The sequence below is a fragment of the Aplidium turbinatum genome, chromosome 1, assembly GCF_918807975.1.
Source record: "Aplidium turbinatum chromosome 1, kaAplTurb1.1, whole genome shotgun sequence".
In the NCBI taxonomy this organism is placed as follows: Eukaryota; Metazoa; Chordata; class Ascidiacea; order Aplousobranchia; family Polyclinidae; genus Aplidium; species Aplidium turbinatum.
In genome coordinates this window covers 51,269,976-51,292,983 of record NC_137472.1, presented here as the reverse complement: position 1 = coordinate 51,292,983, position 23,008 = coordinate 51,269,976, and the positions used below count along the sequence as shown (strand labels likewise).

At 40.8% G+C, this 23,008-nt stretch overlaps 1 protein-coding gene across 1 annotated transcript in view; it reads left to right on the top strand.

The window, feature by feature from the left end:
- Nucleotides 1-22,544, top strand: part of LOC145766878 (somatostatin receptor type 2-like) — a 56,965-nt gene extending 34,421 nt beyond the window's left edge. The window contains exons 7-9 of the mRNA XM_082578582.1: nt 16,165-16,383; nt 20,369-20,481; nt 22,424-22,544. Coding sequence (XP_082434708.1) covers nt 16,165-16,383; nt 20,369-20,481; nt 22,424-22,469 — 378 coding nt within the window. The 3' untranslated portion in view covers nt 22,470-22,544. The remainder of the gene's footprint in view (nt 1-16,164; nt 16,384-20,368; nt 20,482-22,423) is intronic.
- Nucleotides 22,545-23,008: the final 464 nt, after the last annotated feature.

Genomic DNA, 23,008 nt, shown 5'->3' with positions numbered 1-23,008 from the left:
AGCAGTTCAATAAATTTGGGCTTACGAATTGAAGAGTCCAAAATGTGAAAAAAGTACTTGGTCATATCGGCCACGAAACCAAATCTATCAAGCCGAAATCTAGCCAAGACATCTACCAGAGGGTTTAACAAGTCAGGACCCGAAAACATTACATCATTAACACAAGTTCCTCGAAATTCAGACTTGCCATCGTAAACAATGCGCTTTTTTAATTGTGACGTCACAAAGTATGGGAAATACCATTCAAATCCCTTGACATTTCCTGCTTCACCAGCACGCTCAATATAGCCATTAGATTTAAGATCTTTCATGGTGTCAGTAAGGAAATCACGAAGTTCAGGTTTTTTTGTTTGTTTGTTTATCTTTATCCTGCATTGCGGGAAAGCGGACTTGAGCGCTATGCATCGGTGTACGCCTTCCGACGTACACCTGACCCACGCTGCAGCCGACGACAATGTCTGTTTCCGGTTGTCTACTCTGCTTATGACTTTAATTTGGAACTACCCATTACTCGAAATCGATCACTGGGTAGAGGCAATTATCGTAAAGTTTCTTGCCCAGAGAAACAACAGCAGGTGCGGGTGGCTGGAGTCGAACACGCAGGCTCTCGACTGTGAGCCCAAAGCGCTAACCACTCGGCCACTGCTGCCGACTGCTTGTTGTTTTAGCCGACTGCTTGTTAAAACACTGCTTGTTTTAAAGCTTTCTTTCTTAAAGCAGCAGCTCTATCTGACGCCAACACAAAATTGTTAGGTAAATCAATATCTTCCTTCAACGGTACAGGTATCTCAAATCGACCATCTTTCAACTCAATATTCGGTTCAACAAGTTCTCTAGCCAAATTGTCATTGCGAGACAATTCACAGGTTTCATTTTGCAACGTCAAATCCTGAATGACTTTATTCAGGTCTGCTATTTCCATATCACGAGACTCAATTTTACGCTGAAAGCCAGAAATGACATCCGACTCTGAAGACATCTGCACTCTGCACACATTAGCAACGTTTTCATCTAAGGGTGACTTACCACCACAAGCCAACCAACCGAGAGGAGTGAGCAAAGCATGCGGTTCATTACGATTTTCACCAACACGTTCTTCTTTTGCCCACATCAAATAAGCGTTATCGTTGCCAATCAGTACATCTACAGTACTACAATCATTCAAATGAAACATATTCACGTCATGAAAATGACAAAAACCACTTAAATCCTGCTTATGTGGTAAAGTTTTAACATCGTCAGCCCAAGCTGGGTTAACCACCGAAGTTATATCACAAAACAGTTCATCTGTCTCTAACGACTGGATGTTGAGTTTGACAAGGTCAGCACAAGTAGCTTTCTGACCAGCCAGGGTATCCATTTTAAACGACGCTTTATCGTACGGCTTAAGACCAAGTTCGCACACCAAATCACTCGAAACAAACGTCAACTGCGAACCAGGATCATGCTGACAATACACCAACTTCGATTTACCCATCATTGGATTCAAAACACAAGCAGCAGTAATGCGGTTAAAAGCTGCTTTAACATTTCCAATCTTACCATTACGCACAGGAACTCTGGCACCAGCATCATCTTTGCCGATCGAATCCACAGAATCTCGTGACGTCACATAAAAATCATGCAGAAGAAAATAGTGTTTCCTATCGTTGTTAGGCCCACACTTACGACAGTTGTTTGCATGATTACAGTCCCTAACCATATGCTGGCGCAAACAATTCAAGCATTTTCCAGCTTTCACAATGACATCTCTCCGATCTTTAGGTGTCAAGCGCAAAAATTCTTTACAGTTAGACAAAAAATGATATTCAACTTGACCACGTGACGAACAACAAATGCATGCCGGTAGGTTTTTACGTCTGGCTTCACCACTGCGCGGTGCGCCAACAGCAGTCGAGTACTGCGAACTCCTTGACATCACATCATCATGGGGTTTTACCGACGTCTGCCTAACCGGACATGAAGGCAATTTTCCTTTGCCAAACTTTTTAAAATGCTGCGACTCACCAGAATCGCCCATTAGCATAATGCTAAAATCAGTCGACTTACGCGTTTCCTCCCGTACTACAAATTCAAACAAACTCTGAAAGGTAGGCTCATCAGTGCCACCATACTGATCACCTAAAAAGTCAAGATAATGCTGCTTAGCGTCAAACGGGAGTCGCTTAGCCAAATCCAAAACAAAACGTCCTTCTAATTTATCACGCTGACCATAAGCTTGCGCGTAAAGCAAACACTGCGACAATTCATCTACTCTTTCAAATCACTGGAAGAGATTGAAGTCAATTAGCTACCATAGCGATACTTTCTAATTTCCGGTTCGGCGAAAAGACCTCCACGAACTCCAAAACGTTGGGACAAGCGAGCTAACGACATTTCTATCCTGTCTTTCTCTGACAATCCAGGAGTGTCGGAAACCAAATTAGCAATCGTTTGCGCAGCTGTTCTAACACAAGCTGCTTGTAACAAAGTCAAACGAGTCCCCTTAAAGGGCGAAGCTGCCATCAAGGCCGTAATGCGATTTTTAAAGAAGACAAATGGCATATTATTACCATCGTAACCAATCAAGGCCGCCTTATCGAAAAACGTCCTACTACTGTATTTTGGTATTCAAAAAAGCAATCCTGCTGTTGAGAACTCGATTTAGCGGGAGAAGACAAGCTATATCCCTTAAGGGGCTGAGGGGGCTCAGTCACATGCACAGCCCGATCACGCTCCTTACACACATTAAAATCAGGAGACGCAATACGCCTCTCACCACCACCCAAATTACGTGTAGCTGGGCGATCAAAAACTAGCGGCGCAGAAAACTGTGAAGGGGGCAAAGCATTACTGCTAATGGCGGCCCCGTGACCTGTACGCTCTGGGGGAGGAGTTTGGTTGTAATCCGCAGACCTTGGCTCTACAGCCTTCGGAAGATCCTTAGCTGCGGCCCCGAGACCTCCTGAAATAGCTTAAAAACATGTGGATTGCACTGGTCCACTTACAGATTGAACAGGTGTCTGGAAAAGGTTATGTAAATTCAACCGCGATTGATGTTCACTTCTGGAATGCCTAGAAGAGCCCTTCTTAGAACTACGCCGGGAGCCCACCTCTGATCGATATTCAGCTAAAGCTACCTCTTTACGTTGTTCAGCCCTCAACTGGGCGTCTTTAAGTGCGAACTCAGTAGCTCTTGCGGCAGCCTCAGTAGCTCTTGCTTCGGTCTCAGCTCTCGCGACGGCCTCTGCTCGTACGGCCTCAGCTCGTATGGCCTCAGCTCTCGCGGTGGCCTCAGCAGGGGCGTTGAAAGGGGGGTCTAGGTGGTACTTTTGGACCCGGGCCCGGAATATTTAAGGGGCCCGAATTTAAAAAATTCCCCGCGACTTCAAATATTATCAAGATCTTAATAAAATCACATCTAAAGGAATTGCCATCAGAAGATAAAAGAGTCCTTTCAGCAGTCAGATGGTAAAGTACCGGGCTCCCTTCTAGGTACCGGGCCCACTTCAGCTTTCTGGTGGTAAAATAGCCACTTCTGCCACCAAACATTAAAATAAGAATTTAGTCTAGTACGGCATAGTGATTTCCCTAACCACGAATATTACCCGAAACACGAATTTCAAAATAAACAAGTTAATATTTGTTCAAACTCAAAACTGAAATGACATAGGTAAGAAGATTACTATCCCTATTTCTGCACTAATAATTAGACCAAAACCGATTTTCCGATTGCAGCAATCAGCAAATGTTTGACCTAGGCCCTAACTCCTTTCCGAAATCGAATAGAAAACTTTCTGACTGTCTGCAGTGCTGTAAATTCTCTTCTGGTGAGCTTAGAATGACCAGTGACACATCAATGGAATTTACTCTGGCGCCATGTGACAAATAAAAGTTCAAAAAAGCAACCGCTATATAGAGATAGTAGGCTAAGTTTTGCGGTTCAAGAAATTTTAAGATTGCGCAAGATTTGTTAAATGACCATGCTTAAACGACATCAATAAAACTTTGTACACAACCTTTATATTCATAACTTTGTCGATGAAGGGGGCCCGAAAATAAATTGGTACCGGGCCCGATAAATCCTGTCAACGGCCTTGGGCCTCAGCAGCTCTCGCTTCAGCCTCAGCTCTCGCGACGGCCTCTGCTCGTACGGCCTCAGCTCGTATGGCCTCAGCTCGTATGGCCTCAGCAGCTCTCGCGTCGGCCTCGGCTTGTATCTGGAGCTCCTCTCGTCTTAGCTGCAGGTTAATTTGTGCCACTATCCGTGACGAGCTCTCAGACATCCTAGTGCTTACATTTGAGGCGCTATCCTCAGGATGTATGTCAGCATTCAACATTTCAGAGTACTCACTTTCTTTTTGTTCGAAGTTATTTTTTAATGAGTTAAATGCGGGATCTACCCTATCACGAAGTTCTGCCTAAATTGCAGAGTTAAAAATTTTACTCAAGAGAGCATGGAAATGCCGGAATTCCTCTTCTAAAGTAGATAACTTAGATCTAAAAATTAACAGTTCCTGCCTATCACTCAAAGAACCTAGGGCTACAGAAAGTTTCCCAATTTGAGTCAAAATATCCCTTCTAAGATGCCGGGCCTCTCGAACTGACTTAGCCTCATCGTTACTGGGTCCCTCCCCAGAATGGCCTGCCCGACCGCAAAGAACATCATCAGGTTTAAACTCAGTCGAGTCGACGGCGGTCGAGTCCCTGTCGCCACCGAGTGCAGACATATTAAATGTTGGGGCTAAATTTAACAATTAAAAAATTAAGTTACACAAACACACAAAATTAAGTTATAAAAAACTTAACTGCAAAGACCGTAAAAAATACAAAAAAGAATTTAAATGCACAATACCGTAGCTGTACGAGTATATGAAGTCCAAAAGTCCACAAAACTTGCTTGGATTCGTCCACTTGAATCTTCAAGCACAGATGGATTGTCTTTAATCTTCTTTCTTGCCAATGAATGTCAAAGTTATTTTTCTTCAGTACCAAACTGAGAAGAAATGTCTTTACTTTTTAGCTTAAAGTTCTTCAGTAGCCTACCAACCGAGAAGAAATGTCTTTAATTTTCTTTGCTTCTGTAGACTACCAACCAACAACTTCGTCTTTTATTATTCTTTGTGCTTCTAAGTTCCAACTGACAACAACGTCTTTATAATTTATGCTTCTAAGTGCTTCTTGGCCTACCAGCTAACAAGCAACGTCTTTATTATTTATGTCTTGCCTGTGCTTCCGTACAAACACTAGCCAGAGAACCGTCTTTATTATTTATGCTCACAGCGGTAAACCATAATCTCTTCGTGGGAAAATTGTAACGTAAGATTCCCGAATCCGTTCGTCTGTATGTAATGACCGAAAAAGAAACACTCTTTGAAACGTCTATTCAAAAAGTGTATTCCTGTAAAATTAGCCCGCGGCTATCGAAATCGGGATGCAACGCCGTACACCACTAAAACTTGTCACTACAGAACAAACTACTTAGATAAAGACGGAATTTTCGTCCAGCTGGCAAGCACTAAGCAAACAGTTAAATATGCAACCAACTTTCAAGCAATCATTTTACGAATGACCAGAATACATTGCAATATCTCAAACTCACGTACGCAGTACTGTGACGTCATAGTGAAACATTGTGAAGTAATTTTCAACAGGTGTGATACAAGTCTTACGAACGATGGTGCAATCTTGGCTCATGTTTTAGGAATTTCCATGACGTAAGATTCAGTAGACCTTAACGGTTTATATATGACGTTTGATTTGTACAGAGATTGGCCGTAACAGAAGTCTCATAGTCGCTCTACTAAATACGATCTACTTGTTGAGGAAGTGGAGCTTGTTCATGCCACTCCAAACTATGCCCGCATTCGATTCCCTACAGGGAGGGAAACAACAGTAGGCTATCGCTCAGAGATATTGCACAGATAGGGCAGTCTTCATATGAGCAGAATGTTTCGATTGACGCAAAACTGCCAGAGTCGGCGGACTCATTGCAGAAACATGACGTTGATGTTTCTACTGAAATTTCACGTGATGTTCCTGATAATTGTGATAATACTGATCGTGATCTTGACCTTTCATGTGAATCTAATGTACTTACTCCTGTTCATTCCTCTCCGACTCCTCCAACTACCTTAAGGAGATCCACGCGTATAAGAAAACTTGTAGATCGTTATGAATGTTTTCCATACGTTTGAACTGTATGTGCATAAACCTGTTTGCAAGTGTTTATGGTAATATTTTAGGGAGGATGAATGTGATGAGAGGAACAACTCTTGTTACAGTTTCTGCCTTGAGCATCAACTCCTTTCCTCGCCGTTTGCTGTTCACGACTTCTGCTAAAAGCAAACGCCCTAATTTAGTTTCTCTCTCTTTTGTTGTAGACGCTTATTCAATTAGTGTTGTCAGCTGTGAAGTGGTTGTGGGTTGGTGTAAGCTATACGTAAAGAGTATCTTATTGTATTGTACTTATATTTTCAAATGTTTCGTTTTAAGTGAATAAAGCCTTATGTTAGGTTAATCTTGAGTCTACTTATACAACAGGTCCAAATTACACATTTTATCGGGGTCCATGTTACACAACCCTTAGCTGAAATTTTTTTCAAACTTGTCACTAATATCTGGGGGGGGGGGGGAAGAACAAGCACCTTCTCGTGGTCCCTCCCGTCAGTACCATATATTCAAGAAAAAAAAAAGATATGCGAAACGAAGCTTGTCACACTCGAGCAAACCAGGCCCATGTTCAGCGCAGGGTGGATAGGGAAACGCCCTTCTCAGGGCGCGGCAGCTCCTCTGTCGAAAAGTACCGACGACCCACCGTACTGCAGCTGAACACCGAGGGCATTACGGCCAGCAAGCTCAGCATCATCGAGTATCTGGCCACAAAACATCAGGCCCTCGTTATTCTCCTCCAGGAGACCCACTGCACATTAGGGTGGAGTGAATTTCACTTAATGTTTTGATTTTGATTTAAGGTGTTGTGTTGTCTTTGGGCCTAAAAAACAACCCCAAACATAATTTTGGTTCTCCTACCCCTAAATTGACCCTTCTACCTGGGGTCAAAGGTCACACGAGGTCAAAATTGCTCTATCTCCACTTCTACTGGTGCTACAAATCTGTTTAATGGCTTAAAAGATTCAGAAGACCCATATTTCTATTTATTCTAAGAGAACATTTTCTTCTATTGCTAATAGGAATTTGACTAAACAGCAAAAATACAGTTTTTGTGGTATTTTTGCATATACAACATTATAGTTAACGAACTTCAACAGCCAAAATAGTAAATTTCAGCAATTGGTTGGATTGTTGTTTGAGAATAAGTGTATTGAACATCGAAATATTCTTATCTGTAGCATTGATGAGGAACTAAAGTTTGAACTAAGTATGAAATTAATGTTTTGATGCATTTAAGATGACATTTCAATGGTTGAAAGGCATGAAATTATTGAGAGAGAGATACAGTTTTTGCCAACAAGTCACACTACGTACGATAATATTTATTACACAAACAATCAAAATTTAAATTGAGCATGAACTAACCAGCAACAACGGGAAGGCTGCGAAGGGACCAACGACAGGTCTTCAAGTCAAGCAGCACCTAATGAAAATCCCATTGCTTGTAAATGAAAATCCAATTGCACTTTTAAACACTCAAAAATGTCACAAAATATTTTTCCTCTCTCATATTTAGGTTCCCGTTATGCCTCTGGTAAATATAACGAAAAAACAAGTGGTTTTTATGCAATCGTATTCAGCAGTAAAATTGGTTTTTGGTGTTGAAAGAGGGCATCAACTTCCGTGATTTGATCTTTTGCCAGATCACACCATTTCGTCTTTCGAACCCAGCCACATGCATGGAAGCTTCTGTTACGAGCTTCACTTGACGCTTTACAGCTTGATTGTGGCATGGGTGATCAAGTTCAAGCTTGTTTGTTTTGAAATTTTGTATTGCATCATCATTCATGACTTTGGTTGCGGGAGGTTTCTGTGACATGAATTTCATCAAAATTTACTATGTTGTGGTAGAACTCGGCGTTGATATTGATCTCCAGTTTGATAAATTTTCGAACAGTTACTGCCCCTCTCTGCAATAGATTTCACCTTTGCACTTTCATCATCTGGAGTCATTTCAACATCTTTGCTTCTGCGTAGCGATAGCACAATATTGACAGCTTGCGATCGAATTGTATCATCATCGTCAGCCATCATCGAAAGAAGAATGTTTTCGGGATGAGCTGAGAAGCCATTACGTATCAAAGTTTTTGATGCAATGTCTCTTGCTTGCTTCGAGGGAAATTGGTTGATTCGTTTGAGCATGCGAAAATAGTTGACAGCTACTTTATTTATCTTAGAGTTAAGCTTGACATCAAACCAACTTAGGAAGTAAACTTTTAAACATAATTGTACCAGAATTCTCAAAATTTTGCTCAGCTTTGTTTTGGGAAGTGTAGTATCTCAAAATGCGACATGCAAGTGTCAACCATCTTGCATGTGACAAGCCATCTACTTCAAACTGTGCTAAGTCATTCTCAAGTTTTCCAGATATGACAGCCAAACAAATTTGGTATGCATAAAATTGATCGGAACTCAAACTTTCCATAACTTCTTTTGGCAATTGAGGAAATTCAATAGAAGATAATGGCTTAAACTTAACCACATGCCAATCAGACACTAAACCATTTAGCTCTTTGCCAATTGGGCCTGAAAACGAGTCGGAGTTTAAAGAGACTCCATCCAAGTGCTTATAAAGACATGCCTGAGAGGCAGTTCGTTGCTATGCAGGAGACAGATGACCTATTGCGAAGGTCTTTGCAGCAACTTTTCTAATGTTTCTCGGCAGTCTGAGTTCCTGCTACACTCGACTGCCGAGAAACACATGTTTTTGGAAAAGTCTTGAAGGCTAGTGTGGAGGCTACACCGGTATGGTTAGCGAAACACAATGCTCGCTGTTCTATAGTGAGTAGTGCTGACGCCAGGAAGATCGCTCCTTTTCAACAACTTTTCTAAAGTGGCAAGGCTGCAATGGTGTTTACCTGTCATAATTGTGGTTCCATCTGACCCTATAATTGACAAATTTTTCTGCAGGTCGGTATTTTCCAGTGCTGTGTGAAAAGCTTTGTGATTCTTACATAACAATCCAACCAATTGCTGAAATTTACTATTTTGGCTGTTGAAGTTCGTTAAATATAATGTTGTATAAGCAAAAATACCACAAAAACTATATTTTTGCTGTTTAGTCAAATTCTACTAGCAATAGAAAAAAAGTTCTCTTAGAATAGATAGAAATATGGGTCTTCTGAATCTTTTAAGCCATTAAACAGATTTGTAGCACTAGTAGAAGTGGAGATAGAGCAATTTTGACCTCGTGTGACCTTTGACCTCAGGTAGGAGGGTCAATTTAGGGGTAGGAGAACCAAAATTATGTTCGAAGTTGTTTTTTAGGCCTAAAGACAACATTAGAAGATCTTAAATCAAAATCAAAAACATTAAGTGAAATTCACTCCACCCTACTGCACATCATCAGTGGATAAGTTGGTATTACCCAACTTCACACTCGCAGGCGTAACCATCAACAGGAAACACGGCCTCGCCACGTTTGTCCATGAGCAACTGAGCTGGGCGCCAATAGACCAATCCAGTGCCCAATCGGAGATAGAGTGGCTATGCATAGACATATAAGGCTATCACATCATCAATGTCTATAAGCCACCACCCTCACGCTTAACACCAACAGCCATCCCAGTGTTCCCCCAACCCAGCCTCTATGCTGGCGATTTTAATTGCCACCACGTTGACTGGGGCTACAACACCACCAACACCGACGGAGAAAGCCTGGCCTCATGGTCAGCCAATAATAACCTCACCCTACTGCACGATCCCAAGGGTGCAGCGAGCTTCTTCTCCGGATGCTGGAACACTGGTACAAACCCCGATCTGGCTTTCGCAATTGATGACCCCGATAATTGCCAACCGGACAGACGTGTGCTAAAGAAGTTCCCCAGGTCCCAACATCGACCCTCGATTATCAAGGCTCCAACGCTCATAATGCCTGTGCCGAGCAAGCCTGTTAAGCGACGGAACTTCAGAATGGCTCGGCTCTGTGAGGACTATAGCCTCTTCACCAACGAAGCCACACAGTATCTCCCATCCCCTCACGCCAACAACGTGGAAGAAGACACCAGGACTTTTGTGATGCAATCACATCAGCGGCAAAACAATCCATCCCCCGTGGCCGACGAAATACCTACATGCCGTGCTGGGATAAGGAGTGCGAAAGCCTCTACTCCGACTTCCTCCACACCCCCCAGGGCAATGACACCAACAGCTCAGCCACAGCCCTGCTGGCAATGCTGGACTCAAAGAGGAAGGAGCGCTGGACAGAAGCCGTTGAATCAATCAACTTCACGCACTCCAGCCGCATAGCATGGAGTACACTGAACAACCTAACCGGCAGATCACGTGCATCTCGTCAGAAATGTCCCGTTTCAGCAAATTCCATCGTCTCACAACTTGTGGAGAACGGGAAATACAAATCGAGAGACCGTGAATCAGATTGATCCGTCTTACAAGAAATGACGGACCTCTGGAGGGTAACAATTCCAGACAGGGACAACATCTTGGGTGAGTTCACCCGGGAAGAATTTTCCGCCGCCTTCCAGCACATAAAGCCAGGTAAAGCCCTGGGCCCTGACCACCTATGCCCGGAGTTGATACTCCATGCTGCTGCCTCTTTAAAGTCCTGGTTAAAAGAATTCCTTTCCTGCTGTTTGCGCCACCTGAGAATTCCCAGAATCTGGAGAAGAGCCCTTGTGGTTGCAGTTCCAAAGCCGAAAAAGCCCCCAGGGGACGCTAAGAGCTACCGTCCAATTTCACCGCTCTGCATCCCCTTCAAGATCCTCGAGAGACTCATCTACGCCCGTGTCGAACCAATAATAGACCCGCAGCTCCCCCGTGAAACAAGCTGGTTTCCGACACGGACGATCAACCGTAGATCAGGTCACACTTATGACCCAAGACATTGAGGACAGCTTCTCGGCTAAGAAGAAGGCTGGCGCCGTGTTTGTTGATCTCACGGCTGCCTATGATACCGTATGGCATAGCGGCCTTACCTGCAAGTTACTCCGTCTGCTCCCTGACAGACACATGGTCCATATGATGATGGAACTTGTGCAAAACCGCAGTTTTACCCTCACAACCGGTAGCGGTCGTCGAAGCAGCAGACTACGCCGACTTAAAAACGGCGTCCCGCAGGGCTCAGTCTTGGCTCCTCTCCTGTTCAACATATAGCCTACACCTACGACTTGCCCCCCCCACCATCTCCAGGAAGTATGCTTGCGCAGACGACCTGGCACTCCTGCACTCAGCACGAAGCTGGAAGTCAGTGGAGAGGAACCTCAGCCAAGACATGCAAACACTATCAGCATACCACCAGAAATGGAAGCTTAGCAAATTAAAGACAGCTTAGCAAGTCAAAGACAGTGTCGGCGGCCTACCACTTTAACAACCGGGAGGCACAGCATGAGATAAACATCAACATTGATGGGGAACGCCTGCCCTACTGTGCCAAACCTACATACCTCGGCATAACCCTGGACAGGTCACTCACGTACCGCCGGCACTTGGAGTCACTGCGCAAAAAACTATCAACACGCGTCGCACTTTTGAGGCGATTGGCGGGTTCCGGCTGGGGAGCTAGTGCTAAAACTCTTCGTACAGCTACCCTAGCCCTTGTTCATTCCACCGCTGAGTACTGCGCGCCGGTCTGGTGTCGTAGTTCTCACACCCACCAGATTGATACCGCCATCAACGACGCACTGCGTACTGTGACTGGATGCCTGCGTCCCACTCCGACGGACTACCTACCCATCCTAGCAGGCATCCAACCCGCTGAGCTACGCCGTAAAGGAGCCACGATTTCTCTCGCTTGCCGCGCTCTGGACCCCGACCATCTACTCCATGCAACATTCAAGCGACCACCACCTATAAAGCAGCGGCTGAAATCAAGACGCCCCTTTGTGCCTGCCGCACAACAACTACTTAAGAACGCAGAAGAACTTGGTTTAAGTGCGGCAAACTGGACGAACCACATGTGGAACACGGAGTGGCAAAATCACACCTCCACGCTCCGTGACTTCATACCAGACGCCGATCCCCGTCCACCAGGGATGTCTCCAGGGGCGCCGGAACGATTTTTGACTGGGGGGGGGGCAAGATTACGAAAAAGGGCACTTTTTTTACTAAAAGGCAAATCTTTTGTCAAGTTTTAAGATATAGCGATAATGCTAATCTATCATCTCACTATGTATTGAGTAATGATAGCCTACAAGTGTCCGGTATACAAAGAAGGGCATCATGCTATGTTATAATGATGTAACCTACTGTCAAGCCTTAAAGCAGCCGGCGGCCATGGCCGCTAAGTAGTGCTTGAATGACCACCGGTGCTACCTCCTCAATCGGCCAAGTTTGGCCGCCGGTCTCTTCTAACCAATTATTTAATTTTGCAATAGAATGGTCGTGGATTAACTGTCGAAAATATGTAGTATCAAAGAGTGACGCAAAATTAGGTCAGCGCGTCATAATCGCCACTGTTGCATTGTGCGGGGATATTGATGGAATATATCCAGCTGCAATCACCAGCGCTGTAAGTCTTGTTTGTAATTCTCGACGTTTATCTTAACAAAGTCTTAATCCGAAGTGCTAATTTACATCGGCTGGCAATATTGTCGTTTTTATGTCGATTCGATGTTGTCGGACATTGAATCGTTGTTAAAAAGGGGAACTAAGTTAGTTGACATCCAAGGGGAAAACATTTTTTGATCATATTTTGCAAAAATTATGCTTCTTTTAGTAATGTCCTTCACATCATTGAAATACTTATTTTATTACCTTGCCGTCATCGTCAACACAATCATGTCGAGCGTTGTTTTTTGTTGCTAAAAAGAATTCTAGGGGAGTGGCGAACTTCTTTAAAATCAGCCACATTGGAGACACTCGTGCGAGTGTCGTTAGATGGTCCCGCAGTACTGGATTACAATCCCGATAAAGCAGTTATTGCGTGGTGCAACGATTCTATTGTAGGACGTCGCCCAGGCCCAGACTTCAACAACGCTAAGTGATCATTTTAACATTGTTGCAAGTTCAATTCTATTTACTTGTGCTATCCTTATTTTTATTTTGTATTTTGGCCTCCAAGCACACAGATTTGGCCGCCGAGAAGGAGCTTCCGAAAGAAAAACGAGTTTTAAGGCCTGTACTGTGTTGCAAAATTTTCTGCCGTAAATATTATTTTGAGGCAAAAATGAAAGGTTATTATTAGGCTAAAAGCGAATAGCAGAACTTGTTATATTGCAAAATGTGCAGTTGCTTACATGACTTTAAAAGGGCACCGTTGCCCCCCCTGCCCCTCCATCTGCAGAAAATTTGAGGGCAGGGGGGCATCCGCCCCCCTGCCCCCCCGCTTCCGGCGCCCCTGGATGTCTCTCGCAAGGCTTGCATGGGTCAGGCTAAACTGCCTGCGAACTGGCGTGGGCCGCTTTCGTTCGGACATGCACAAGTGGGGCCTGGCTCCTTCATCAGAATGCGAGTGTGGTGCCACGGAGCAGACTGCAGACCATGTCATCCACCACTGCCTAACCCACCGGCCTCCACACGGTGCGCATGGTCTGAGGGTCCTGGACGACGAGACTGCTGAGTGGCTGATGATTTCCTGTCCTCCAATCTAGCCTGGAAAGATCGCTAATACGCCATCATCACTAACATCTCAAACTAACAGTCTAATACTGTCATGGTACAGTGTATGTGAATGTTGTAGTTGTCTCGAAACGTTCAAATTATTTTCCTACCTGCCTCTGGTCTTCGATTATATCGAAATAACGCATGAGCAAAAATAAGATCAAGCACCCCTAATAGTTTACTTACGTTTTCGTAACTACGCCACAAAAGAAATGAGATCAAACACAACTGCTACCACGTTGTCTTGTTAACCTCTTCCATCTCACGTGATATTCGTGACGTCACATACGGCTATTAGTCTCAAATCAGCCGGAGTCCATTTTACACGAGGGTCCAATTTACACCACTTTCCCCTAACTGCAATAGTGAGTCAACGCAGAACAGAAAGCAACATTTTTTTATTCTGATTTGTGTAGGCTAAAAGCCATTTTCTCTGTCCGAGAAGGTAGAATCAGTTGTGAAAATACAGTAGGCCTATTTTGATTTAAAAAGTTAATTGAAAAGACATAGCCTACTAAGTTGTTTGAAGAAGTTTGAAAAATTAGTGATTTGGCATTCATGGTGGATGTAATCACACACTTTAGTCTTTGAATTGTAACATGTAGCCTACCATGTTTTTAACCAACAAATTTAAATTATGACAACCTTAGGCAGAAATCTATGAGAATTGCAATTTGTACATGTAGTTCAACTGTGAAAATTCAAAACTTTAATTCTGCTCTCACGGAATTTAGGTCACGCTTCTTGTTAACAAATGCCACTCTCACGGAATTTAGCTCACCTCATCCGTAGGCTGTTACTGATAAAAAGGCACTATATTATGAACTAAGTGGGGAATTAAAAATACTGGTAACATAATTACATAAGCCAAAGGAATTTCCATCTAAAACCAGACTTTCAAAAACAAAACAGACCGAACGACTCTCGAGCAAGAAGGTAAAAATCACGACGGGAGAATGTCGCTTTTCTGGCACCCGTCGCAATAAACTAAATTGGTTAGAGTTAGACAGGATAAGTATTTCTCAATTTCTCAAGTAAGAGGTTGTAACTTTGATTAAGAAAAAATGTATTTAACATTAGATTTAACTTGTTTAATATTGTAGGCAATCATACCCCTAGACAGAAACCATAAATTATCCACTTGTAGCTAGAGACTAAGAGTCTATCAATTAGCAAAAGCCTACACCAAAAGACAACTCAACAATAAAAACCTCTACAGAATCGCTTCATATAGGCCTACAAGGTAAGGTCAAGTTCTGTCACGATTTGTACGACACGGTGTCTGTCTTCATTGTAAATCTTTGTCTTTGGAAGACGCAGCTTGCACGTGGTTTAATGACATATTTTTCATCACTTTTGGAGCACCAAGTCAACGGATCATCCAAAAGATATACTAGGTTTGTTATGCGACATGATTGATGAATTTAAAAGTGGCATTTATGATATCATTTTTTTCTGTTTCTGATGAAAATATTTGCAACATTTATGGTAATAGGCGTAGCCATCGGTCCGATGATTTTCAGCTGGCGCTGATAAACTTACAGTCACATTTGGAGCTGACACAAGCATTCCAATGTGATCATTACTTTACTTTTGGAGTCGAGTTCCAGAAGAAAAGTATCCTAACTTGATTGCCAATGCACAGAAAAATGTCTCTGTTTTTGGTGCAACATACGTGTGTGAAGCACTTTTTAACAAAATGGTTTTAACTAGATTTTGCGCTGCATCTCAAAATTAGGCTACCTCTGACTTTTGGCTATCCCCGATTAGGCGTTTCGAAAACTTACTAAAAGTCAAAGCCAAAATCAAACTTCACATTATGACTTGTTTTCTTTTATTGCGGTCCTTTATATAATTTAAGCTTTTGAATTAGGCTCCGGTGGAAAAGGTTGAAAACAACTGACCTAATTGCACCAGTTGTCTAATCAGCTGGCTTAAATGAGCAGACTTTCTCTGATATTTCTTTGTGTTTTATGTTGTCGCTACAGTTTGCATTAAGTTGATAAACAATTTTACAATTTCGTGAAAATTGCATTAAAAAATTGCAGTGATAGAAATTTTTGTATATATTATGCTTTTTTAGTGGTGACACTCCCGGTATATGAACAAGCAAACACAATTTCAAGAGGCACTCTCAATTTTAGGCCAATTAGCTAACCTACGGTGTTGGTAATATTTTCAGTTAATTTTGTTTAAAAATTAGGCCTATCATGTGAAAATTAGAATAAAATTATTCTCTGGTTCATAATTGATTTTTGTAAATACTTGATGTGAAAAAACACTCTTTGGGAATTTTTTTTTTTTACTGAACTACATTTAGGCCTGAGTTGCAATATTCTTTAATAATTATAATCTTTTATAGTCTGTAACTACATTGGACATGATTGGAGTATCATCAAACTTTGCCGAAATTTAGCCTGTTCATATTTTTACAAAATTTAACCTTCTTTGCAGATAATGGTCATGTGCTACGGTTTAATCATTGCTCGGCTTTTGGCTACAAAATTGAAGCCGGGAAGTCAGAAATTCAGAAAGAAGTCAGCTTCTCGATCAGACAAAAACCGAAGACGAGTAACGATTATGTGCGTAGCCCTCGTCGGAAGCTTTGTAGTGTGCTGGCTTCCTTTCCATGCTATTCTTTTAGCAAAAGTCTATGGAATCAAGGGTGGTAGTGTAAGTAAATATTATATGCATTTCTAATTGGTTGGTCAAAGAATTTAATGCTTCTGAAATTTTATAGATTTGTCTATATTAAAGTAGAGGTGGGGGGTGGGGGAGGGGGCATGGAGTGTTAATCGACTTTTTTCAAATCCAACCTTAGCCCGAGTTTTAAAATAAAACAGGACATTCTAAGACCTTTGGAAAAAATTTGAAATTTTCTTTTAAAAACCCCTCCCTACCCTGAAAATTAGGTTTGCGTTTTGTTTGTTTTGTTTGCTAATATTGTATGGACGTCACTTTTTGTTTATAGCATTTAAAGTTCAAATATTGCTTGCCACTGTACTACAACACATTAGGTATGTCGCAAGACTGCCGTAAGTATTTTTCTGGTCTTAGGGTTTTCGTAAAACACGGGAAAAGTAGTCATTTCAATTTGTGCGCATGACTACGCGCATGCGCAAAAGCGTGACATTAATGCAAACAGCTTGTATGAAGCTGGTTGTAGTTGAGCGTTCGCAAATTGACCAAAACCTATCTCCAAAAACTACTTTTAAAAAAATAAAGTTGTTTTAGCTTGTTATAATAACTGATTTAACTGATAAAACGTCTTTGGCTTCTGTCGGCAAAATTTTACTTGCACTTTCGATTCAAGCCTTCATTCTGAGATTCTACACTCAATCCCTCTTCATCCACTTGTCTATTTTATCTGCTGGTTTCAGTTTAGTCACGTAGATTGGATTGCCTTTGGTGTGATTCGGCTGCAACAATCAATTGAAAACTTCAGGCTGACAACTGGTGCTCGATGCTTCTCAACAGCAAGTTGTTGTAATGGATGTTTGCCGATACGAGGTGGTTATTCAGAAAGCTCCATCAAAAGAACACTAGACCATGGATATTGACTGCCTTGACCCTATCCAATATCCATAGATGCTCACTTGACTTGTTTCATAATGACAAGTAGGCGATTGCCAATGCCATCACTGTCTATTCTAGCAGTGGTAGCAACCATCACTAATTTGCATACCGTACTGTACATTAGGCCTACTCCTGGACATGACCTAGGCTACAACGGATCTTGTCATTAAACTTTTCACATTGTACAAAAGTGATTTTATGATACAACATATAACATGGTTAAGCGGCTATAGCTTTTAAAAAAATTTCAAGTAAATATTTCCATGAAAAATCCGACGTGGTTGTAAGAAACATTAGGCTATATACGGCTCCAAAGTATAGACTATTTCTATCGTGGGAGAAAAGGCTGCACAGGCTAACTTATATTGCAGATTTAATTCCTGATGAGGACACGTGTCGTGTCGAAAACGTTTGACTCATTATGTTAGATATTTTGTTTTGTATGTAATACATTATATTAAACCCGCTAAGGTTACTTTGTTTTGCTTGTCTATGGTTCAAAAATGCAAAATCTCTACCAAAGCTTTAACTATTATATTTTTCAACAATTATAAACATGTTATGATCAGGCACTTTAATTTGGAGTAGACTTATCATGTAGTCTATTCGCACAAAAGTAATATTAGCCTACAGAAATTTTCATGCACTATACAAAAGAGCAAAAGGCCTGTGAAAGTTTCGAAATGGATTTTAAGTGAATATGGTTGTCTTTGTTTTATTTGTTACCGGTAACTCAATACAAAATTCGAAAAATAAAACTTTGTGAATGAATTTTTCAATTTTCTTTTGAATTTACTAATAATCCAAACAAATGCGTACTGCAACTAATACTAGTAAAAAAAAGTAGAGAGGAGGCTATACCGCATTAAATTGATAAATTCAAGTGTATTGTGAAGCTTTCACTACAAAAGTGTGGTTTCGTCAGTGACTACAAATTTAGCAATAAGTCACATCAAGAAAGGTTTAAAGTTGTACTTTTGTAAGAATGATACGTTTAGGCTAGGCTACTTAAGAAGGCGTACTTGAATGGAAAAATCTGTACAATACCCTTGGGTTAATTTAACGTGGTAGCCTATTCTCTACTGTATTTCTTCAATACAAAGTATCTGTATTATCGGTATGGTTTTGCGCATGCGCGTAGTCATGCGCACAAATCGAAATAGATCATTTTTCCGGGTTTTACGATGAACCAATATCAGAAAAACTGTTTGAGGCTGTCCTGTCTTACAACATTGATATGCTTTAGTACAGTAGCAAATAATATTTGAACTTTAAATGCCATAAACAAGAATAACGTCAATACACTACAAGGCAATTTTACATGAAATATAATTTTTGTGGTAGCAGGGAGCTAGGTATTTGGACGAAAATTAAAAAAAAAATTCTAAGGGTCTTAGATTGTCTTGTTGTATTCTAAAATCAGGGCTAAAGTTGAAATTAAAATTACTCCCCCCCCCTCCCCTAATTAGACATTGGTTTAGCGAACATCAAATACTTGACATATTTGTAATCAGAAGCTTCCACAATCATTAATTTAAGAAAAATGTTTCGAATAAGAAGCTTATTCCATAGTCTCCAGGGACGTAATCAGGGGGGGGGAGAGGGGCAAAGGTGGAATTCGCCCCAAAAATATTTTGAATAAACATTTTACTTTCTCTTACAGCTTCATTTGACAGAGTTTTACTATGGATCTAGGGTGAAAGTAGGCTACTTTCAAAAATGCGCAATTTTAAGATATTAATTTCAAACTTTTCTTAGAGATAAACCATGAAATCCTCCTCTGAGTGATTTGCTTTCACCAACTCGTTGCCTGGCTTACTGACATGTGCAATAGGGTGGCTCGTTTTTGAACTTTTTTTAAATTCTCTCGGGGTAGTGGGGAAATGGTGCCAATGAGTGAGAAAAAACGCTCATGACAAAATTTGAGATTCGTAACAAATTGTCTTCAGCCTCCTCATGGGGCCCAAAAATCGAAAAATGGGGTCAAAAGCAAAATTCTTTCCAAAAATATTTTTAGTTTGGGTAGATACAATATTATTTAGATATATCTAATTAACCTAACAAAAAAAATTGGAGTCATTTGAACTATTTCTTCAGCTTCCTCACAGCTTTTGAAAATTTCCATTTTGCTGAAAATTTCGCATTTTTGTTTGTGGTTACGTAACTACAAACTTCGTCAGTGACGTAGGCTAAATTCAAATAAAAGACGTAACTTTTTCCTACCAAATTAACCCAATTTCATTAAAAGATGACGCAACAGCTCAGGGCAGGTCTATAAAGAGAAATACAATGACGTTTTATAGTTGGAAAAATGTCTAACGCAATTATGTATTATGTAACCACAAACAAAAATGCAAAATTTTCAGTAAAATAGAAATTTTCAGAAGCTGTGAGGAAGCTGCACATTCCACACTTTTCACTTTTCTGCACTTCCACACTTTCCTTCCACAGGTACCTAGACTCCCCAGCCTGGCCCCCGCGATCTAAGCTGGTGGACTTCCCTTCCGGGTGCATCGCCACCCCATAATCACGCCGCTCCCCGCCTCCATGGGGCGTGGCAGGCCGGTTCTTTAAAGTCTCTGACCTGGCTATGTTTATTGTGTTCTTCTCGCCGTGTCAATTATTTTGTACTCGTGCGTCGTTGATCAAAATAAAACAGTTCATCATCTATAGTTCAAATGACTCCAAATTTTTTTTCTTAGATATATATATATCTAAACATAATATCATAATAAAGATATATCTAAACAATATTGTATCTACCCAAACTAAAAATATTTTTGGAAAAAATTTCGTTTTTGACCCCATTTTTCGATTTTTTGGCCCCATGAGGAGGCTGAAGACAATTTCTAACGAATGTCAAATTTTGTCATGAGCGTTTTCTCACTCATTGGCACCATTTCCCCACTACCCCGAGAGAATTTAAAAAAAAGTTCAAAAACGAGCCACCCTATAATGTGCAATAATACTTGTTTGTTCCTCCCCCGACATTTTTTGCTGCCTACGCTCCTGATATCCTCCTTTGTAACAGCGTCGTACAATCTGGCGTTGTATTTTAAATTTTTTAACTGTTATTTTTTAGTCGCACCTATGTGAAACATTGCCAGTTGTTGGGACTCTATTAGCATATCTCAACTCTGCACTAAATCCTTATTTGCACAGTTGGTTGGGAACCAACCGCTCCCGAAAATGGAAGTAAGTGTAGAAATACTTTTTCATGGTCGTGTAGTTACGTCAGTTGTGAAATTATCTTCTGAATAGTTCACAGGCATATCATTTTTACTTAGAACCAAGACAACCACTTTATCTGGTCCAGATCTGGTAAAGATATTGTTAGATCCGTACCGGATCTGATAAAGATCTGGACCAGATAAACTTGCTGCTGTTTGGGAAACGTCTTTTCACAGAAAATTAAATTTGAAGAAGCATGTCCGTCCAAGAAAAAATTAAACTAATTTGAAGATAGTTGAATATTTTGCAAATAGAATGAAAGTTAAAGACATTTAACACTTTAAAACTTAACATATTTAAATCGCCGAAGTAGTTTAGCTGCAGGGATTACGCTCCTCCATTCGCCACCCTGTGACTCATAAAAGAACAAACAAACACATTCAAACATATTTCGAATGATCACTGATGCGTGACAATGAATTGTTGTTTGTTTCTATGATAACACCACAATGTTGACATCACAAAAGATGTTGAAGCAGAACAATGGCAGTTTGGGTAAATTTTTCCGCCAAAATTTAAACGTATAGAGAAAAAAAAAAAAATAGAGAATAAACAAGTAATCAGAGTTTGATTCAGGCTCCAGAGTTGCCAGATTTTACGATGCCAGTATTACGATCCAGTAATGTGGAACGAGGCGTGTCTATGACTCCAGAATCAGGGTTGCCAGATTTATGTTTCAGTCATGTGAATGGAAGCATGTCTATGACTCTAGCTCCAGGGTTGCCACATTTTTGATTTAATCATGTGGAACGAGGCGTGTCTATGACTTTAGTTTTAGGGTTGCCAGATTTATGTTTCAGGGTTGTTTCTTTTTCAAGAATTGTGATGTTATGTGTGGAACGTAACTTTGGTGTAACATGCAATACAAAGATTTAATATCTGAAAAACGCTTGTTGAAACAGTGACACAATTCATTTTTGTACGATTGAAAATGAACATACGGTTTCAGCACCAATTCAGTTTCACCTTAATGCTTGCTGGCCCAAATGGTAACAGTAAAACTGATTTTGTGGTAAAGTTTTTGAAGCAAGCTGATGTTAATTTATTGAAACGTGTTGTGGCTCCGTCCATCAAACCCCGCCGCACCAGACCTTTTTTCTCATCCCCTCCTTTCAAAAAGCGAAAGAAGTACTGTAAAAAAGCTAACAATTTAAAAAAAACGTAGACAGAAAGCAGTTGTACCAAAAGATATTTTTGATGATTCATGTAAAATTTTGTGAAGGGTAGAAAACCGAACTGGATTTATTTTTTGTTATGTTTGCACAAAACAGTTTGGAAAATGAACATTATGGAAGCACGTTCACAATCTACTTTTACGGACAAAGGCGGTGACTATCACATCGATTTTGCAATTGGTTGGACAGTCTGTGACTCTGTGGTCGCAGATCAACTTAAGCCTTTGCAACACCCAGATTTCCCAATCCAATAACACGTAGGCCTACCCATACCAAGCTCAATTTGAGACATTCCTCGGCTTTCAAAAACCTGCAAAATCCTCGCAGCTCTTCGCAAACTTTTCCTCGGTCATTCCGGCAAAATAAGTTTTGACAATCGCCTTAAAAAACAATCCATAAAAAGCGGCATCAAAAAATGTAATATAACTGCAAGGCTGCTGAAAGAAAACTCAAATAAACAATAATTCGCAACACGTTTCTGTCAAAGTTTAAGCATGCATTGGAGTTAGTATTAAATTTCCTTTCCGAGATGTGCAGCTTGAGTTGGGCATTGATGAGGACCCCCAGCAGAACAGTTGAAAATTGGAGGATGCATTCACGAAAATCAATAAAATGACATGATTTTTGCATAATTGATACTTCATCAATACATGTCAAATAAAACTACAATTCTCAACAGGTGTCTCTTAAATTTTATGTGCATCAGATTTACTATTAAATTTATTTTCCAGGAATGTGAAGCTTGTCTTGGGCATTGATGAGGAACTCCCAGCATAACGGTTCAAAGGAGGACACATTTACAAAAATCATTAAAATAATACGATTTTTGCATAATTGACATTTCCTTATTAAATCTCGAATAAAATTGTAATCCTTACGTGCCTCTTAAATATTATATGCATCAGAGTCAGTATCAAAGTTTTTTTCCATGTGTAACTTGAGTTGGGCATTGATGAGGAACTCCGAGCAGAACGGTTGAAAATTGGAGGATACATTCACGAAAATCATTCAAACAAAAATGTTTCACTTGCTCTTACCGGTTTGGTAGCATAAAACTCCGTCACAGTTGAATTGGACTTCACCAGGTTTAAGTGGCTACCTGTAACTCGGTGGTAACGCTCCAACCGTTATTGTTTTTTTTTTCTTAAATTTAATTTTAGCCTACTTGTGATCGAAACTGAAACGGCGACTTTCACAACAACTGACAAAAACAAACACTGCTATTTGTAGTGAAGTTTTAGATTTAGAACGTAGGCCTAATACAGAGAACAAAAAACAATATTTTGAAAAAAGATTGCAAACAAAATTTTATTTTT